We start from the raw sequence: 21,667 nt of genomic DNA on the forward strand, positions 1-21,667 counted from the left end.
GCCTACTTGTTAACCATCTACTTTTCCCTCTATTTCACCAATCCCTTCGTCTCTTAGCTGCGCCTACGTGTTAACCTTCTAGGTTCTTATCAGCATCCCTTCGTCCCTTAGCTGCGCCTACTTGTTAACCTTCTAGGTTCTTATCAGCATCCCTTCGTCCCTTAGCTGCGCCTACTTGTTAACCTTCTAGGTTCTTATCAGCATCCCTTCGTCTCTTAGCTGCGCCTACTTGTTAACCATCTACTTTTCCCTCTATTTCACCAATCCCTTCGTCTCTTAGCTGCGCCTACTTGTTAACCATCTACTTTTCCCTCTATTTCACCAATCCCTTCGTCCCTTAGCTGCGCCTACTTGTTAACCATCTACTTTTCCCTCTATTTCACCAATCCCTTCGTCTCTTAGCTGCGCCTACTTGTTAACCATCTACTTTTCCCTCTATTTCACCAATCCCTTCGTCTCTTAGCTGCGCCTACTTGTTAACCATCTACTTTTCCCTCTATTTCACCAATCCCTTCGTCTCTTAGCTGCGCCTACTTGTTAACCATCTACTTTTCCCTCTATTTCACCAATCCCTTCGTCTCTTAGCTGCGCCTACTTGTTAACCATCTACTTTTCCCTCTATTTCACCAATCCCTTCGTCCTTAGCTGCGCCTACGTGTTAACCTTCTAGGTTCTTATCAGCATCCCTTCGTCCCTTAGCTGCGCCTACTTGTTAACCATCTACTTTTCCCTCTATTTCACCAATCCCTTCGTCTCTTAGCTGCGCCTACTTGTTAACCATCTACTTTTCCCTCTATTTCACCAATCCCTTCGTCCCTTAGCTGCGCCTACTTGTTAACCTTCTAGGTTCTTATCAGCATCCCTTCGTCCCTTAGCTGCGCCTACTTGTTAACCTTCTAGGTTCTTATCAGCATCCCTTCGTCCCTTGGCTGCGCCTACGTGTTAACCTTCTAGGTTCTTATCAGCATCCCTTCGTCCCTTGGCTGCGCCTACGTGTTAACCTTCTAGGTTCTTATCAGCATCCCTTCGTCCCTTGGCTGCGCCTACGTGTTAACCTTCTAGGTTCTTATCAGCATCCCTTCGTCCCTTAACTGCGCCTACTTGTTAACCTTCTAGGTTCTTATCAGCATCCCTTCGTCCCTTGGCTGCGCCTACGTGTTAACCTTCTAGGTTCTTATCAGCATCCCTTCGTCCCTTGGCTGCGCCTACTTGTTAACCTTCTAGGTTCTTATCAGCATCCCTTCGTCCCTTGGCTGCGCCTACGTGTTAACCTTCTAGGTTCTTATCAGCATCCCTTCGTCCCTTGGCTGCGCCTACGTGTTAACCTTCTAGGTTCTTATCAGCATCCCTTCGTCCCTTGGCTGCGCCTACGTGTTAACCTTCTAGGTTCTTATCAGCATCCCTTCGTCCCTTGGCTGCGCCTACGTGTTAACCTTCTAGGTTCTTATCAGCATCCCTTCGTCCCTTGGCTGCGCCTACGTGTTAACCTTCTAGGTTCTTATCAGCATCCCTTCGTCCCTTGGCTGCGCCTACGTGTTAACCTTCTAGGTTCTTATCAGCATCCCTTCGTCCCTTGGCTGCGCCTACGTGTTAACCTTCTAGGTTCTTATCAGCATCCCTTCGTCCCTTGGCTGCGCCTACGTGTTAACCTTCTAGGTTCTTATCAGCATCCCTTCGTCCCTTGGCTGCGCCTACGTGTTAACCTTCTAGGTTCTTATCAGCATCCCTTCGTCCCTTGGCTGCGCCTACGTGTTAACCTTCTAGGTTCTTATCAGCATCCCTTCGTCCCTTGGCTGCGCCTACGTGTTAACCTTCTAGGTTCTTATCAGCATCCCTTCGTCCCTTGGCTGCGCCTACGTGTTAACCTTCTAGGTTCTTATCAGCATCCCTTCGTCCCTTGGCTGCGCCTACGTGTTAACCTTCTAGGTTCTTATCAGCATCCCTTCGTCCCTTGGCTGCGCCTACGTGTTAACCTTCTAGGTTCTTATCAGCATCCCTTCGTCCCTTGGCTGCGCCTACGTGTTAACCTTCTAGGTTCTTATCAGCATCCCTTCGTCCCTTGGCTGCGCCTACGTGTTAACCTTCTAGGTTCTTATCAGCATCCCTTCGTCCCTTGGCTGCGCCTACGTGTTAACCTTCTAGGTTCTTATCAGCATCCCTTCGTCCCTTGGCTGCGCCTACGTGTTAACCTTCTAGGTTCTTATCAGCATCCCTTCGTCCCTTGGCTGCGCCTACGTGTTAACCTTCTAGGTTCTTATCAGCATCCCTTCGTCCCTTAACTGCGCCTACTTGTTAACCTTCTAGGTTCTTATCAGCATCCCTTCGTCCCTTAGCTGCGCCTACTTGTTAACCATCTACTTTTCCCTCTATTTCACCAATCCCTTCGTCCCTTAGCTGCGCCTACTTATTAACGTTCTACATTGCCCTTAATTGCGCCAGTCCCTTCGTCCCTTACCTGCACCTAGTTGTTAACCATCTACTTTTCCCTCTATTGCACCAGTGATGAATAGCCTCCCAGGACTCATCTTCCAGAAATTGCTACACCATTGATTTAACAATCTGTGCAATGAAACATCATTAAGGTTGGACAGTAGTTGGATAGGTGATCAAATATTGCCAAACGGCGTTGGCACAAAACCCACATTCGAGATTTAAATCCTTAGAAACTTACAGTAGCTTTATGAGGGTCTGTATGGCAATGGGTAGGAAGGAGACCCTGTAGCGAGGAGAGTACTTATAATAATGCCAACATTTGCAACGTATATCTGTTGTTTGGAGAAATAAATTAAAATTTTTATTATTTTTAAAATTATCAAAAATATAATTCTTAAAATTATTATTATTATTATTATTATTATTATTATTAGACTTATGAAAATTATTTATTATTAGAATTATGAAAATTGTAATTATTAAAATTATTATTATTGAAATTATTAGAATTATCATGGTTGAAATTATTAAAATTATCATTATTAAGATTATTAAAATCATATCATTATTAAGAGTACTATTAAAATCTTTATTATTATTAAAATTGAAAAAGGCGTTGTTAATATTATTAAAATTATTGAAAAAGTCATAATTAATATTATTAGAATTATTGAAAAAGTCATTATTAATATTATCAAAATTATCATTATTAAAAGTACTATTAAAATAATTACTATTGAAATTATTAAAATTATTAAGTATTTCTACATCTGTCGAAACACTACCAAACACCAAATCAAATAAATTAAGATTTGAATTATAATGTTTAATATTTCTTTCGTCTGTATTTTAATTCAAATATTTCTTAAATGTTATGAGAATTTGATGTTATTTTCATGCATTTTCATCCTTTACTTTTGAAACGGTGATAATAATAATTATAAAATCTTACTTAGGCTAAACTTCTCCATTCATCATCTCCTACTTCGCGCGTCATAGCCCACAGTCATGTAGGCCTGGGTCTTCAAGCTCTTCTAGTGCCTTGTGGAGCCCAGCTGAACGTTTTGTGAACTAATCTCTCTTGAGGAGTGCGAAGAGCATGCCCAAACCATCTCCATCTACCCCTCATCATGATCTCGAGTAGTCTCTCTTATAGTTTCATTTCTAATCCTGTCCTGCCATTTAAGTATCGAAATCTAACCGAGGCACTTTGCATCAATAGGCGTAGGAGATGATGATGATGATGATGACTTATGCTAAAAGTGCCTCACCGTGCATTGGCTATAAATACTTAATTTGCTTCGGTTTTTGGGCTCGGAGTTTGGAAATTCCTTTGCATAAATGAGAATGTCAGGACGATGGTGGTAGAGAAAAATATATCACACGAATCCAATTTGTGCAGTAACTCAGCTTGGTAGCTGACCACGAACGATCTCTCTCTCTCTCTCTCTCTCTCTCTCTCTCTCTCTCTCTCTCTGTCTAGCATTGTCCCCACATACATGTTTATTATTATTATTATTATTATTATTATTATTATTATTGTTATTGTTATTATTACTAGTGTAAGCAGCTTGTCAAAAATAACAGGTAAATATTTAGAAAGATATGCACGCACACCCTTTACCGCTGAACACTTCCGGGAAATATATATATATATATATATATATATATATATATATATTTATATATATCCAGCCGCTGGTTCTTTATTATTTATATAGGAGGAGATTATTATTATTATTATTATTAATATTATTAGTATTATTACCATCATTATCATCATTATTGATATTATTATTATTATAATCATCATCATCAATCATGAAATAAAAAAAAACCCAAAATGGAACTATTCCAAGATTAAAATCAGATCGAAAATACAAAAAAATTCCAATGAACTGATGTTGTTTCTTTAAACCACTGTTAAAAGAAGAAGAAGAAGAAGAAGAAGAACCGTGTTGTTCGTAAACCAGGGAGAGCATGAGCGATCTCCCTAATGGAACAATGACAGTCTTTAGCAATCTCTCAGGATGAAATGGTTCCTGGGTACATTAGGCTTTCTTGTTTTTGCCATCCCATGAGGCAGACGAAACTTTTTACGCAAGTCGATCCATTCGGAGGAAGAAGCGACGGGTCATTTGGTTATTTGCCGGCGAAGCAGACAATCGAACGAACAATTACTTTAACTGGGGGCGAGAGAGAGAGAGAGAGAGAGAGAGAGAGAGAGAGAGATTCTAGTTAATAGTTTCACGAAGTGAACTGAGTATCACATTATTATTATTATTATTATTATTATTATTATTACTTGCTATGCTACAACCCTAGTTGGAAAAGCATGATTGCATAAGCCCAAGAGCTCCAACAGCGGAAAATAGCCCAGTGAGGAAAGTAAATAAGGAAATAAATAAACTGCAAGAAAACCTATGAGCAATTGAAATGAAACACATTAAGAATAGTAATAACATTAGAATAGATCCTTCAAATATAAACTAAAAAATGTCAACCTATTCAACATAAAAACATCCGTTGCAAGTTTGAACTTTTGAAGTATCTGTTCTTATGTTGATACACATATGAACGAAACAATGAACACTGACATCTGCTGTTTTTATCTTCTCTTCTTATCTGTCCGTACAGTCATATGAACTAAAACACTCAGTATATAATCATGTACAAATTGAATGTTTGCCGGAAGTAGTCATAATGAAGTTCTATGGAAGCTTACTAATTTTACTTCATTTTCACTCTTTCTCGTATAGAGAATTGAACATTATGCCAAGATTACTACCATTGCCTTCTGACTGAGAGAGAGAGAGAGAGAGAGAGAGAGAGAGAGAGAGAGCGTTTGTGATTTAATTAAACTTTCTACAGAGAGAGAGCTAGAATTAATAATTTGAATTTTCTAAGAGAGAGAGATTTGATTATTCAAACTTTCTTTGGAGAGAGGGGATTTAATTATTTAAACTTTCTTTAGAGAGAGAGACAGGTTTAATTATTTAAATTTTCTTTAGAGGAAGAGAGAGAGAATTAATAATCTAAACTTTCTTTAGAGAGAGAGAGAGGTTTAATTATTTAAATTTTCTTGAGAGAGAGAGAGAGAGAGAGAGAGAGAGAGAGAGAGAGAGAATTAATAATCTAAACTTTCTTAAGAGAGAGAGAGAGAGAGAATTAATTATTTACACTTTCTTTAGAGAGAGAGAATTAATTATTCAAACTTTCTTTACAGAGAGAGAGAAATAATTTAAACTTTCTTGAGAGAGAGAGAGAGAGAGAGAGAGAGAGAGAGAGAGAGTTAATTATTTACACTTTCTTTAGAGAGAGAGAGAATTAGTTATTCAAACTTTCTTTAGGGAGAGAGAGAGAGAGAAATTGATTTAAACTTTCTTGAGAGAGAGAGAGAGAGAGAGAGAGAGAGAGAGAGAGAGAGAGAAGCAAATGCGTTTGACAATGAAAATAGTGTGAGATATCCTTTTCCATAGATCCACAAGCCAGGAATAATGGACAATGAAGAGACTCGAGAATCAGTGAAATAAGTGAGGGAGAGAAAACCGGATCAAGGAGAGAGAGAGAGAGAGAGAGAGAGAGAGAGAGAGAGAGAGATACACACAAACACCGCAATGCTTCGAAAAAGGTTGCAAGTCTGCAGTTGCAATTTTATTGAGCGTTAGTAAGGAATGATACCTCTCAACCACCGCAACATTCTTCTTGAAGACTTTTAAGAGGCGTTTGCAATTGGCCAGGGGAAATGCATGACTTGAATTCGAAGGGTCTGGAAATAGCCTGGAATATACCTATTCATGTTATGCCAAAGCTCCTGTGGTGTTTTATGATGGCTATATTCAGCAGAGGAAGACTGAATTAACGGGCAAGGTACGTGTTTATTATTATTATTATTATTATTATTATTATTTGCTAAGCTATAGCCCTAGTTGGAAAAGCAGGATGCTATAACCCCTAGGAAAAATAGCCCAGTGAGGAAAGGAAACAAGGAAAAATATAATATTTTGAAAACAGTAAAAATATATTAAGATAAATATTTCCTATATAACATATAAAAAGTTTAACAAAATAAGAGGAAGAGATATAAGATGAATAGTGTGCCCAAGTTTATCCTCAAGCAACAGAACTTTAATCCAAGACAGTGGAAAACCATGGTACACAGGCTGTAGCACTACCCAAGACTAGATAACAATGGTTTGATTTTGAAGTGTCCTTCTCCTAGAAGAGCTACTTGCCATAGCTAAAGAATCTCTTCTACCCTCAACCAAAAGGAAAGTAGCCACTGAACAATTACCGTGCAGTAGTTAATCTCAGAGTTGTTAGATGTATGATGACAGGAGAATATGTAAAAGATAGGTTAGACTATTCGGTGTATGTGTAGGTAAAGGGAAAGTGAACCGTAACCAGAGGGAAGGATCCAATGTAGTACTGTCTGGCCAGTCAAAGAACCCCATACAATAGTGGTAGTATCTCATCGGGTGGCTGGTGCCCTGGCCAACCTATTACCTACCGAATAAACTCGCTGCTTAGTTCGCTGAGACCAGAATCCTAACAGACATTAGGGCTCTGGTGTGAGCGGCATTCGTCACATTTAGACCGTAGATTTCTAAGAATGAACGAGGGAGTAAGAAAATAGTTGTGGAATGAGAAAAACTGTACTATAGTTGAAAGTTTCATTACAAGTGGCTGCAAAGTCCGTCACTTTTTATCAACCTTCTTTCATGTATATATATATATATACACACACACACACACACACACACATATATATATATATATATATATAAATATATATGAATATGTATGTATATATATATCTATAAGTGAGAGAGAGAGAGAGAGAGAGAGAGAGAGAGGAACGAACACACACTCTTACATATATATATACATATATATATATATATGTGTGTGTGTGTGTGTGTGTGTGTATGAGAGAGAGAGAGAGAGAGAGAGAGAGAGAGAGAGAACGCACACACTCTTACACACCTTTACTTGGTTCCAAAGAAACAGAGAAAACAAAATCTAGACAGAGGACTGCATATGTTGACAATTAAACCGTCATAAAAAAAGTTACAGATAAAAAAAAAAATTATCCGAAAATATACTTATAATTAAATAATTAAATCCACGAAGAAATATATAAATAACTACAGAGATAAATAAATAACTTGAATAAATAAACTGGGCCAAAGAGAAAATCTAACTCCTGAAAAATGCAACTGAGTCCTGCCCACCTTAACTTTATAGAATAAAGTTTACACGAAGCCCCGGCATCCTTCGGGTCTTTCAGAAGTTGGGTAAAAGGAAAGGGGTCAAGAAGGATAAGGAAGGGAGGACGAGGAGAAACGATGAGCAGCAGAGATAAGGGGAGGAGGAGGAGGACCTTCCTCAATCCTTGAAACAGGGTAAGAAAGGGGAACAGGAAATTAAGAATGGAGAAGAAGGTATCTGAGGGAGAGAGGATGAATGAAAAGACCACAGGGATCGAGAGATTGCTTGATTGGTTTATACTAACCTGGCGTTTCCGAGGATTAAGAAAAAGGACATGGAGGAAGTGGATATCAAGGGAGGGCAGCGGATGGAGAGATACCAAAAAGAGAAATGTTATACAATTGATTGAGTCCTGTATTCTTTGATGTTTGTTGATCATCTTAAACTCTTAAATATATAAACAGTGAGATACTTCTTTTTTTGTGTGTCAGCCCGTATTATCTCTCAGCTATGTATAGAGGGAATTGTTTATCAGGTGCCATTTGTACTCTCCTCGTATGCATTAGCAGTATTTGATGGTACATTTTGTACTCTCCATGTAAACCTCACCAAATCCTACTTTACTCTAAGGACTGATTTTCTGGTCTTATTCTCCTCGTATACATCATCATTATTTGACTGTGCCTTATGTACTCTGCATGTAAACCTCACCATCTCTTTCTTTACTTCACTCGAATTTACTTTACTTTAAGGGATGCTTTCCAGGTCATGTTCTGCAAGGGAACCCGGCTCTCTACAGGACCTTTCGTAATTTATCCTATCGAATACATTACAAGGTATTCAGCATTTCACACCTCATATTGCTCATTTATTGTCAAATCTACATTATTAAAGCACTTATAACACAAGATAGTCTTCAATTTACTGTTGAAAACCTTGATAACTTCAGTCCTTTCTGGTAGTAGGTTGGCCAGGGGACCAGCCAACCGTTGAGATACTACCGCTAGAGAGTTTTAGGGTCTTTTGACTGGCCAGAAGGTACTACATTGGATCCTTCTCTCTGGTTACGGTTCATTTTACCTTTGCCTACACACACACACACACTGAATAGTCTGGCGTATTCTTTACATATTCTCCTCTGTCTCCTACACCTGACAACACATATTTCCAAACAATTCTTCTTCACTCAAGGGGTTACTGCACTAATTGTTCAGTGGCCACTTCCCTCTTGGTAAGGGAAGAAGAGACTCTTTAGCTATGGTAAGCAGCTCTTCTAGGAGAAGGACACTCTAAAATCAAACCATTGTTCTCTAGTCTTGGGTAGTGCCATAGCCTCTGTACCATGGTCTTCCACTGCCTTGGGTAGAGTTCTTTTGCTTGAGGGTACACTCGAGCACACTATTCTATCTTATATTTATTTTGATATTGTTCCTCTTAAAATATTCTATTTTCCTTTTTCCCTTTACTCACTGGGCTATTTTCCCTGTTGGAGCTTCCGGGCTTATTGCATCCTGCTTTTCCAACTAGGGTTGTAGCTAGCTAGTAATAATAATAATAATAATAATAATAATAATAATAATAATAATAATAGTAATAATAATAATAATAATAATAATAATAATGATATCCAGCATGCAAACAGTAGAAGTAGTGGATGTCAAGTTACAAGTAAAATACTATTTGACAAGTGACATAAATACATGTTACCTTTATAGATACCAAGTGAATTATATCTCTCAAGTAGCAGCCAATCCAAGAGAAATATTATTACATCGGTTTATTTGAATATGTGAATCAGAATATATTTTATGAGAGTTACCGAGTTTTGCATGTCGTATTCATGAGAAAACAATAATTTATGGAGAGTGCAACTGTGGTATAAACAGCGAGGCAATTTCGTAATGGTTCTCTCTCTCTCTCTCTCTCTCTCTCTCTCTCTCTCTCTCTCTCTCAACTACGACTACTATTATTATTATTGCTACTACTACTACTACTACTACTACTATGGCTTTTACTTGTAAAGTACATACATTTGGCTTGCCACTTGTACTGCAATACGTAGTTGATATACTACTACTATAATTATTATTATTATCATTATTATTATTATTACTACTACTACTACTACTACTACTACTACTACTACTACTACTACTACTAATTATTATTATTATTATTATTATTATTATTTTTATTATTGTTATTATTACTACTACTACTACTACTACTACTACTGCTGCTGCTGCTAACTCAGCTACAACCCTAGTTGGAAAAACAGGAAACTATAAACCCCGAGTTAGCTAAGCTACAACCCTATTGGGGCCCAGGGGCTCTAACAAGGAAAAAATTGCACTTGAATTAAAACTTGCATTTGGCTTGCTGCTTATAGGTTAGTGATCACTTGCATTGCCACTTGTAAAGTAATATACTTAGAGACTAAATTGTAAGTAGAATGTCACTTTTCTAAATGTATTAATCAAACTGCTAAAAATCTCACACATCAGTGGGGTTAGGAGAAAAATATCCTAATGAAGAATAGCCAAAAAAATTCCAAACATTAATTATCAAATTAATGAGAATTAATTATTATCGCAGAATAGGTCACATAAGATTACCTTTTTTGGGATAAAGCTTTTGTATCAAGAATGAGATTGTTACGCCTATTGTCTTCTTGTTCGTATTAAAGACATTTCAAGAGGAATTTTGTGTAGCTTGCATTTAAAAAGGGGATTTTGTTTTAGCTGCTGAAAAAAAGTTAAATTCTTCTTGTTTAAGAGACCTTATAGGAAAGGCTACTGGAAATTTTAAAGAAAGAAATCTCGTTTTCAAGTTGTATTCATACATATAATATATGTAAATTAGGGTCATAAGGCATATAATAAAAGTTAAAATGGTTAAATACGGTGTAACAGATACCCGGTAGCAAATGCCTAGGAAACTAATAGTCGGATTGTGGTGGCCTATTGGAAACGTCCCTGCCAGGTGATCGCCAGACTAGGGTTCGAGTCCCGCTCAAACTTGTTTTAGATTCTTTAGTGTCTGCAACCTCACCATCCTTGTGATCTAAAGAAGGGTGTTTGGGGGAGCCAAGAGGTCTATCTGCTGATTCATCAGCAGCCATTACCTGGCCTTCCATGGTCCTAGCTTGGGTGGAGAAGGTGCTTGGGGGCTGATCATATGTATATATGGTCAGTCTCTAGGGCATTGTCACTGTACCTTGCCTCCGCCATTCATGAGCGACATTTAAAACTTTAAGAGAAATAAATTCATAAAACTGTTATTACATCATTCGCAAAGCTTATGAGCGTACGGAAGTGCAGAATAATTGGAAAAATATACACCCATACACCTGCTAAAATACGTCGGTGAACAAGCCAAGCGTATTTCATTCTGCTGAGAAGTAACTGGAGGGACATTGTCCCTTGAAACATACACATAATTTACATACACGGGCATATTGCAGTCTCGTGTGAGCAATCTTGGAATTGACGAGCATGATTTAGATTGGCAAACAGCGTATGAAATGAAAGAGTTATTGAAAGAATATATACAGTAGTTATTAAACATATTTATAAACAGTCATTTTCGGAAACGCAAAGCATGCAATCCCTTTAAGATATAGTAGAATATAGATATAGTATTATTATTATTATTATTATTATTATTATTATTATTATTATTATTATTATTATTATTAAATGATAAGCTGACAACCCTGGTTGGAAAAGCAGGATGCTATAAGCCCAGTGAGGAAAGGAAACAAGGTAAAATAAGATATTCTAATATCAGTAACATTAAAATAAATATTTCCCATACAAACTATAAAAACTTTAATAAAAACAAGAGGAAGAGAAATTAGATAGAATAGTGTGCCCGGGTGTACCCTCATATTATTGAACTCCGAATAAAAGAGAAAATTTAATTTTAATATATTACAACATATGTGTAATCAAAAAACACGTTTACAATCCCATTGAAATAGACATGCTTTACGTTGATAAGCATATGAAGACAGTCATTGTAGATAATACAGTAAACGTGTAACTGCACGCATTTACACGATCGTGTTACCTGAGCCGAGACGTGCCCTTTCCGCAGCCTTGGTAGATCCGTGTGAGAAAAGGGCGACTTCCGCCAGGGTTTCTCCTCGGTGAGGTCAGCCGAGAGGTTGAACGAATGCAGTTTGTTGTGGAGGAACATGCGAAGGTTCCATGGCAGGTCGTTGTGTCTGTAAACAAAGAAGAAGACAAGGGTGAATATCTCTCTCTCTCTCTCTCCTCTCTCTCTCTCTCTCTCTCTCTCTCTCGTGTATTGAAAGTTTGAAAGAGAATGAAGACATTAAAACTATTTTGTTATTGTATAGATATTAAGTGATATTGATACGATTAAATCTCTCTCTCTCTCTCTCTCTCTCTCTCTCTCTCTCTCTCTCTCTCTCTTGTATTGAAAGTTTGAAAGAGAATGAAGACATTAAAACTAGTTTGTAATTGTATAGATATTAAGTGAAATTGATACGATTAAATCTCTCTCTCTCTCTCTCTCTCTCTCTCTCTCTCTCTTGTATTGAAAGTTTGAAAGAGAATGAAGACATTAAAACTATTTTGTAATTGTATATATATTAAGTGAAATTGATACGATTAAATCTCTCTCTCTCTCTCCTCTCTCTCTCTCTCTCTCTCTCTCTCTTTTGTATTGAAAGTTTGAAAGAGAATGAAGACATTAAAACTATTTTGTAATTGTATAGATACAAAGTGAAATTGTTGCGGTTAAATCTCTCTCTCTCTCTCTCTCTCTCTCTCTCTCTCATGTATTGAAATCTTGAAAGAGAATTAAGTCGTATAGAAATTAAGTGAAATTGATAAGATTAAAAATCTCTCTCTCTCTCTCTCTCTCTCTCCTCTCTCTCTCTCTCTCTCGTGTATTGAAAGTTTGAAAGAGAATGAAGGCATTAAAACTATTTTGTAATTGTATAGAAATTAAATGAAATTGATACGATTAAATCTCTCTCTCTCTCATCTCTCTCTCTCTCTCTCTCTCTCTCTCTCTCTCTCTCTCTCTCTCTCTTCCTCTCGTTTATTGAAAGTTTGAAAGAGAATGAAGACATTAAAACTATTTTGTAATTGTATAGATACAAAGTGAAATTGTTACGATTAAATCTCTCTCTCTCTCTCTCTCTCTCTCTCTCTCTCTCTCTCTCTCACATGTATTGAAATCTTGAAAGAGAATAAAGACATTAAAACTATTTTGTAATTGTATAGAAATGAAGTGAAATTAATAAGATTCTCTCTCTCTCTCTCTATCTCTCTCTCTCTCTCTCTCTCTCTCTCTCTCTCTCTCTCTCATATGTATTGAAATCTTGAAAGAGAATAAAGACATTAAAACTATACTGTAATTGTATAGAAATTAAGTGAAATTGATAAGATTAAATCTCTCTCTCTCTCTCTCTCTCTCTCTCTCTCTCTCTCTCTCTCATGTATTGAAAGTTTGAAAGAATAAACACATTAAAACTGTTTTGTAATTGTATAAAAATTAAGTGAAATTGATAAGATTAAATATCTCTCTCTCTCTCTCTCTCTCTCTCTCTCTCTCTCTCTCTCTACGTCAGTGCTCAATTGAGTTCAAGAGAGAGGAACCAAACCCCGATAGCCCTAAAAATAATTAGATTATTTTCTCACGCAGCTAATCCAAAATTACCTTTTAAATCTAAGTTACAAAGATTCCTTTTGAAATGTTTTTAATGTGACCATGAAGACAATAGTCAGGATAATATGATTCTTGATATAAAAGCTATATCCTAAAAAGGTAATCTTATGTGATTTACTCATGTCATCATCACCTTTTCTATCTGACAAAATTGGAAATTAATGTTTTAATATTTCTATTGCTAATTATATTATTTTTAGAAATAGAAAAAAATATATACTCTCTAGCAGACGCTGAATGAAAAATTTTACGTTTAACTTGACTGGTCTGAGTTTGTTTCAATGTAGGCCTATACTCTTTACCTATAGTCAATTCTTTTTACTGAGGCAAATTTACACCAGCTCGCAGGGGTGCCCTTTTAGCTCGGAAAAGTTTCCTTATCACTGATTGGTTGGACAAGATAATTCTAACCAATCAGATAGCAGGAAACTTTTCCGAGATAAGGGGAACCGCTGCTAGTCAGTGCAAATGTGCCTCATTAAAAAAAAATTAGTATAGTTTACTGTCTGATAATATATCTGCCTAAAAATCTGAAGTTTATGGTATGTTCTTTACATTAACCAACTAGATTGCTACCTAGCACTATGATAAATGTATAATAAAGTAAAACTTAAATGTAGTGTTTTGTAACAACAGAAAACAAAATCAATCACAAATGTAGTCATGAAACAAACGTACATCCGCCAACCACACAATATTTGTCATTTTCGATAATATCATCTTATTATTCAATAAAGGGAATTTCTGAATGACTTTGTAATGAACAATAAAATTTCGTCGACCTAAATTCCTCAGTTTCATTGGTCCAAATCGAAAGTTAATAATCCGGAGAAGTTTACTTAATGAAATTTTTATTCGACTCATCAAAAAACATCGATCCATTTTAGAGATATCCCGTCATCACACTAACATATATTACAGGATCGGTTGCAAGCGTTATAAACGACAAACACTGTGGGGGAAGAGGTAATGATGGAAAACTAATTAAAGAAATCATACAAAAAAAGGAAAACTAATTAAAGAAATCATACAAAAATAGGAAAACTAATTAAAGAAATCATACAAAAAAAGGAAAACTAATTAAAGAAATCATACAAAAAAGGAAAACTAATTAAAGAAATCATACAAAAAATGTACTATTCAAGATTTGCTTTCCTTTGAAGTTTCATAGGTCGCCCTGCCATTTGAAGCTTAACAGGTTGCCCTGCCGTTTGATGCTTCGCAGGTCGTCCTATCGTTTGAAGCTTCACACGTGGCCCTGTCATTTGAAGATTTACAGGTCACACTGACGTATAAGGCTTCACTCGTTGTCCTGTCGTCTGAAGTTTCACAGGTCGCCCTTACATGTGAAGTTTCACAGGTCGCCCTGTCGTTTGAAGCCTACAGGTTGCCCTGCCGTTTGATGCTTCGCAGGTTGCCTTGACGGTTGAAGCCTCACAGGTCGCCCGGTCGTTTGAAGCCTCACAGATTGCCCTGTCATTTAAGGCTTCACAGGTCGCCCTATCGTTTGAAGCCTCACAGGTTGCCTTGTTTGAAGCTTTGCAAGTTTCCCCGATGTTTAAATCTTCACTGGTTGCCCTTTCGTTTAAAGCATCACAAATCACGCTGTCATTTGAAGTTTCATAGGTCACTCTAACGTATAAAGCTTCACAGGTCACCCTGTTGTTAGAAGCATCATAGGTTGCCCTGACTAACGTTTAAAACTTCACAGGTTGCCCTGTCGTTAAAAGCATCACAGGCTGCCCTGTCGTTAGAAGCTTCACAGGTTGCCCTGTTGTTTAAAGCATCATGGGTTGCCCGGTCGTTTAAAACTTGACAGGTTGCCCTGCCTGACGTTTAAAGCTTCACAGGTTGCACTGTCATTTAAAGCTTCACAAGTTGCCCTGTCGTTAGAAGCATCACAGGTTGCCCTGTCGTTAGAAGTATCACAGGTTTCCCTGTCGTTTAAAGCATCACAGGTTGTCCTGACTAACGTTTAAAACTTCACAGGTTGCCCTGTCGTTAGAAGCATCACAGGTCTCCCTGTCGTTTAAAGCATCACAGGTTGTCCTGACTAACATTTAAAACTCCACAGGTTGCCCTGTCGTTTAAAGCTTCATAGGTTGCCCTGACTAATGTTTAAAACTTCACAGATTGCCTTGTCGTTAGAAGCATCACAGGTTGCCCTGTCATTAGAAGCATCATGGGTTGCCCTGTCGTTTAAAGCATCATGGGTTGCCCTGTTGTTTAAAGCTTCACAGGTAGCCCGGTTGTTCAAAGCTTGACAGGTTGCCCTGCCTGACGTTTAAAGCTTCACAGGTTGCCCTGTCGTCAGAAGTATCCCTGTCGTTTAAAGCATCACAGGTTGTCCTGACTAACGTTTAAAACTTCACAGGTTGCCCTGTCGTTAGAAGCATCACAGGTCTCCCTGTCGTTTAAAGCATCACAGGTTGTCCTGACTAACATTTAAAACTCCACAGGTTGCCCTGTCGTTTAAAGCTTCATAGGTTGCCCTGACTAATGTTTAAAACTTCACAGATTGCCTTGTCGTTAGAAGCATCACAGGTTGCCCTGTCATTAGAAGCATCATGGGTTGCCCTGTCGTTTAAAGCATCATGGGTTGCCCTGTTGTTTAAAGCTTCACAGGTAGCCCGGTTGTTCAAAGCTTGACAGGTTGCCCTGCCTGACGTTTAAAGCTTCACAGGTTGCCCTGTCGTCAGAAGTATCACAGGTTTCCCTGCCGTTTAATTCATCACAGGTTGTCCTGACTAACGTTTAAAACTTCACAGGTTGCCCTGTCGCTTAAAGCTTCATAGGTTGCCCTGACTAACGTTTAAAACTTCACAGGTTGCCCTGTCGCTTAAAGCTTCATAGGTTGCCCTGACTAACGTTTAAAACTTCACAGGTTGCCCTGTCGTTAGAAGCATCATAGGTTGCCCTGTCGTTAGAAGTATCACAGGTTTCCCTGTCGTTTAATTCATCACAGGTTGTCCTGACTAACGTTTAAAACTTCACAGGTTGCCCTGTCGCTTAAAGCTTCATAGGTTGCCCTGACTAACGTTTAAAACTTCACAGGTTGCCCTGTCACTTAAAGCTTCATAGGTTGCCCTGACTAACGTTTAAAACTTCACAGGTTGCCCTGTCGTTAGAAGCATCATAGGTTGCCCTGTCGTTAGAAGTATCACAGGTTCCCCTGTCGTTTAATTCATCACAGGTTGTCCTGACTAACGTTTAAAACTTCACAGGTTGCCCTGTCGCTTAAAGCTTCATAGGTTGCCCTGACTAACGTTTAAAACTTCACAGGTTGCCCTGTCGCTTAAAGCTTCATAGGTTGCCCTGACTAACGTTTAAAGCTTCACAGGTTGCCCTGTCGCTTAAAGCTTCATAGGTTGCCCTGACTAACGTTTAAAACTTCACAGGTTGCCCTGTCGTTAGAAGCATCATAGGTTGCCCTGTCGTTAGAAGTATCACAGGTTTCCCTGTCGTTTAATTCATCACAGGTTGTCCTGACTAACGCTTAAAACTTCACAGGTTGCCCTGTCGCTTAAAGCTGCATAGGTTGCCCTGACTAACGTTTAAAACTTCACAGGTTGCCCTGTCACTTAAAGCTTCATAGGTTGCCCTGACTAACGTTTAAAACTTCACAGGTTGCCCTGTCGTTAGAAGCATCATAGGTTGCCCTGTCGTTAGAAGTATCACAGGTTTCCCTGTCGTTTAATTCATCACAGGTTGTCCTGACTAACGTTTAAAACTTCACAGGTTGCCCTGACTAATGTTTAAAACTTCACAGGTTGCCCTGACTAACGTTTAAAACTTCACAGGTTGCCCTGTCGTTAGAAGCATCATAGGTTGCCCTGTCGTTAAAAGTATCACAGGTTTCCCTGTCGTTTAATTCATCACAGGTTGTCCTGACTAACGTTTAAAACTTCACAGGTTGCCCTGTCGCTTAAAGCTGCATAGGTTGCCCTGACTAACGTTTAAAACTTCACAGGTTGCCCTGTCGCTTAAAGCTTCATAGGTTGCCCTGACTAACGTTTAAAACTTCACAGGTTGCCCTGTCGCTTAAAGCTTCATTGGTTGCCCTGACTAACGTTTAAAACTTCACAGGTTGCCCTGTCGTTAGAAGCATCATAGGTTGCTCTGTCGTTAGAAGTATCACAGGTTTCCCTGTCGTTTAATTCATCACAGGTTGTCCTGACTAACGCTTAAAACTTCACAGGTTGCCCTGTTGCTTAAAGCTTCATAGGTTGCCCTGACTAACGTTTAAAACTTCACAGGTTGCCCTGTCGTTAGAAGCTTCACAGGTTGCCCTGTTGTTTAAAGCTTCTCAGGTTGCCCGGTCGTTTAAAGCTTGACAGGTTGCCCTGACTGACGTTTAAAGCTTCATAGGCTGCCCTGACATACGTTTAAAGCTTTACAGGTTGCCCTAACTGACGTTTAAAGCTCCACAGGTTACCCTGACTGACGTTTAAAGCCTCATAGGTTGCCCTGACATACATTTAAAGCTTTACAGGTTTCCCTAACTGACGGTTAAAGCTTCACAGTTTCCCCTGTCGTTAGAAGTATCACAGGTCGCCCTGACATTTAAAGCTTCATAGGTTGTCACGTTGTTTGGACCTTCAAAGGCTGCTCTTTGTCTGAAGCTTCACAAGTCGCCCTGTCCTAGCCAATGGAAACGAGTGAAGGGTTTTCTGAACCTAAGTAACAAGGTTGTTGTAGCATCCCCCTCCTACTTTCCTTTTTTCCATATTCCTCTTTTTTTTCCTATTGTCTTTTTCCCTCCCCATTCTCCCTACCGTTTTCTTTTTATTGTTTTTCTTTGGTCTGGGTGACAAAAGAGTATTTTTTCTTCATCCTTGACTCTTTTAAAAACCTATTCAGAAGATGACAACATCAATGGAAGTAAACTAGTAGGGTATTCCCTATACAGTGTTTGGTACTCCGATAGCTTCCCGAATAGCTAAGTTAAGCATCATATCGACTGGTCATATCTTGGGATGTGTGACTGTTAATGAAACTTGAGATTGGCTTTAGGAGTCTGGTGAGTGACATCAAGACACAGGGAGTCATAAAATCTGAAGAAGGGGAGGGAAAGCAGGTGTTATTGGTAATTACTTTTTTTGAATAAGATTTATATATATATATATATATATATATATATATATATATATATATATATATATATTTACACATATATACTGTGTATATATCTATATATAGTATATATATAGTATATATATAAATATATATATATATATATATATATATATATATTTATATATACATATGTGTGTGTCTGACTGACTGGCTGACTAACTGACTGACAAAATGACTACCTACTAAAACATGGTTTCCTAGAGAGAGAGAGAGAGAGAGAGAGAGAGAGAGAGAGAGAGAGAGAGAGAGAGAGAGAGAGAGAGAGAGAGAGAGAGAGAGAAGAGCCCTTTCCCGAATGCCAAGTGAAACCGAGGAACATGAAAGCAGTCATTAGGAGAACAATAACAAGCTCCAAAGGGGAACCGACTCTCGTTTGGACAACGGAAACACAACAGCCGAGAGAGAGAGAGAAAGAGAGAGAGAGAGAGAGAGAGAGAGAGAGAGAGAGAGAGAGAGAGACTGATGGTGAGATTGAGCAAGATTAAGCTTTGCAAAGCCGAGTGATCCAAGGGTGTGTAGCACTTGCAATCATTCGAGAGTCTGCAACAACTTCCTACAATGCATGTGCATTCAACTCTACTGCATCTCAAAGGAATGTTCGTCATCTTCCAGAGCGGCAATGTTGCCGTGGTGTGTTGTTGTTGTTATTATTATTATTATTATTATTATTATCATTATTATTACTTGCTAAGCTACAACCCTAGTTGGAAAAGCCCTGGGGCCCCAAGTGGGAAAATAGACCAGTGAGGAAAGTAAACAAGGAAAAATTAAATATTTTAAGAGCAATAATAACATTGAAATAAATATTTCTTATATAAACTATAAAAACTCTAACAAAACAAGAGGAAGAGAAATTAGATAGAATATTGTGTCCAAGTGTACCCTCAATCAAGAGAACTCTAACCCAAGACAGTGGAAGACCATGGTAGAGAGGCTATAGCACTACCCAAAACTAGAGAACAATGGTTTGATTTTGGAGTGACCTTCTCCTAGAAGAGCTACCTACCATACCTTTAGAATCTCTCCTACCCTTACCAAGAGGGATGTAGCAAATGTTGCATAGTCCGGAGGAAAATTCTTGATTTATATTATTTATATTTTTGAGTGTGTGTGGGAGGAACCTTGACACTCAAGACAGCTTAGAAACAAACTCTTTCCGGGAAGATAAATTTATTCATCCTGCAATTGGATTGTGGTGGCCTGTTGGTAACGTCCGTACCTCATCGCCAGATTGGGGTTCGAGTCCCGCTCAAACTCTTTAGTTACTTTGGTCGCTGTACCCTAACCATCCTTGTGAGCTAAGGATGGGGGATTTGGGGAAGCCTCTAGGTCTGTCTGCTGAGTCATCAGCAGCCATTTCCTGACCCTCCTTGGTCCTAGCTTGGGTGGCAAGGGGGCTTGAGTGCTGATCATGTGTATTATATATGGTCAGTCTGTAGGGCATTGCCTCTTCCATTCGTGAGAGGCCTTTAAACCTTTAAATGAGATTTTTTGGGGGTTATTGTTTGTTCAGCAGGTTTATAAAAGCATGGTTCAAGGCAATTTTATAAGGCTTTTTCAGTAAGACCTGATTTAGAGGCAAGTTTAGAAAAGCATTGTTTTAAAGGTAATTTTACAGTTTTGGTTCTCTAAATTTCGGATTTTCAAGAGTGAGGTCATTTAGGTTGGAATGGAGATTTATGTAGAGGCATGCTTTTTATGTCAGTTTTTATCGTACAATTGGGGATTTTGTTCCATGAATAATAATAGTCTGATTCAAGTAACACCGATGAATAACAGCAGTCTTATTGAAGTAACACCGACGAAGGGCTGCACTCTGATTCAAGTAACACATAAATGACAGCAGTGTGATTCAAGTAACACATAAATGACAGCAGTGTGATTCAAGTAACACATAAATGACAGCAGTCTGATTCAAGTAACACATAAATGACAGCAGTCTGATTCAAGTAACACATAAATGACAGCAGTCTGATTCAAGTAACACATACATGACAGCAGTCTGATTCAAGTAACACATACATGACAGCAGTCTGATTCAAGTAACACATACATGACAGCAGTCTGATTCAAGTAACACATACATGACAGCAGTCTGATTCAAGTAACACATAAATGACAGCAGTCTGATTCAAGTAACACATAAATGACAGCAGTGTGATTCAAGTAACACATAAATGACAGCAGTGTGATTCAAGTAACACATAAATGACAGCAGTCTGATTCAAGTAACACATAAATGACAGCAGTCTGATTCAAGTAACACATAAATGACAGCAGTCTGATTCAAGTAACACCGATTGATGAATGTAATTCTTCATCCCTGATAGGAGAGACCAAAATACCTGTAAAACGTAACGTGTTAAGTTGTTATCTTCAACTTCATTGCGAAGGTCAAGTTTTGATAGACGTGTATTTATTTATTTTTGTTAATGTTTGTATGTTTGTGATTCACATAACTCAAAGACTATTCGACCAAGTTTCATGAAATTTAGTGGGATGATTGACCCAGCTCCAGGGACAACTTGATTAGAATTTGGGAGGGATTGGGTCAAAGGTCACGGTTAAGCTCATGAAAAGGTCTAAAACGTCTTTTTTACCATATTGTGGCCAATTTTTATCTGATTTTCATGAAACTAGCGCCAAAATATGCATAATTCAATTACTTATCTTATGATATAGAACATGATATAGGCGAAGATATGCATTCTACCGAATACATATTCTAGTTTATCCTTTTTTCATTTCATTTATGTACGTTTGTTGATTCACTGATCATTATGTTTGCCTATCACACAGTTCACTTATAGAGGGTCATGCATCAATAATGACGAAAAGAAAATTCCATTTTAATTTCTTTTTACAAAAATGTAACTTAGTAGTTTGAAAATATTTGCAGTGTTAATTAGATGGTAAATATTATGTTTGATTTTTTTTTTTTTTTTGAGCGACATACCTCAAAAACTAGAGCCAATTTCAGCGAAACTTAAAGGACCTTTGGGTATGACTTAAGGACAAAATCATTATATTTTGAAGAAAATGCATCGAAGTACAAGTACGCAGTGTAGTTAAGAACAAAATAAGACTTCTTGGCTAGGCGAAGGCATGTTCGCTACTGAGTGCCCCTCTAGTTTTGGAAAGATCCGCATAGTTGTAAAAAACATAATTCAAGGAAATAGCAGCT

At 38.1% G+C, this 21,667-nt stretch overlaps 1 protein-coding gene across 1 annotated transcript in view; it reads right to left on the reverse strand.

Moving 5' to 3' along the window:
- LOC137621966 (dipeptidase 1-like) overlaps positions 1-21,667 on the reverse strand; it is a 174,975-nt gene that overhangs the window by 71,007 nt on the left and 82,301 nt on the right. Inside the window, exon 3 of the mRNA XM_068352464.1 lies at positions 11,716-11,872. Coding sequence (XP_068208565.1) covers positions 11,716-11,872 — 157 coding nt within the window. The remainder of the gene's footprint in view (positions 1-11,715; positions 11,873-21,667) is intronic.

Source organism: Palaemon carinicauda, chromosome 28 (genome assembly GCF_036898095.1).
Source record: "Palaemon carinicauda isolate YSFRI2023 chromosome 28, ASM3689809v2, whole genome shotgun sequence".
Taxonomy (NCBI): Eukaryota; Metazoa; Arthropoda; class Malacostraca; order Decapoda; family Palaemonidae; genus Palaemon; species Palaemon carinicauda.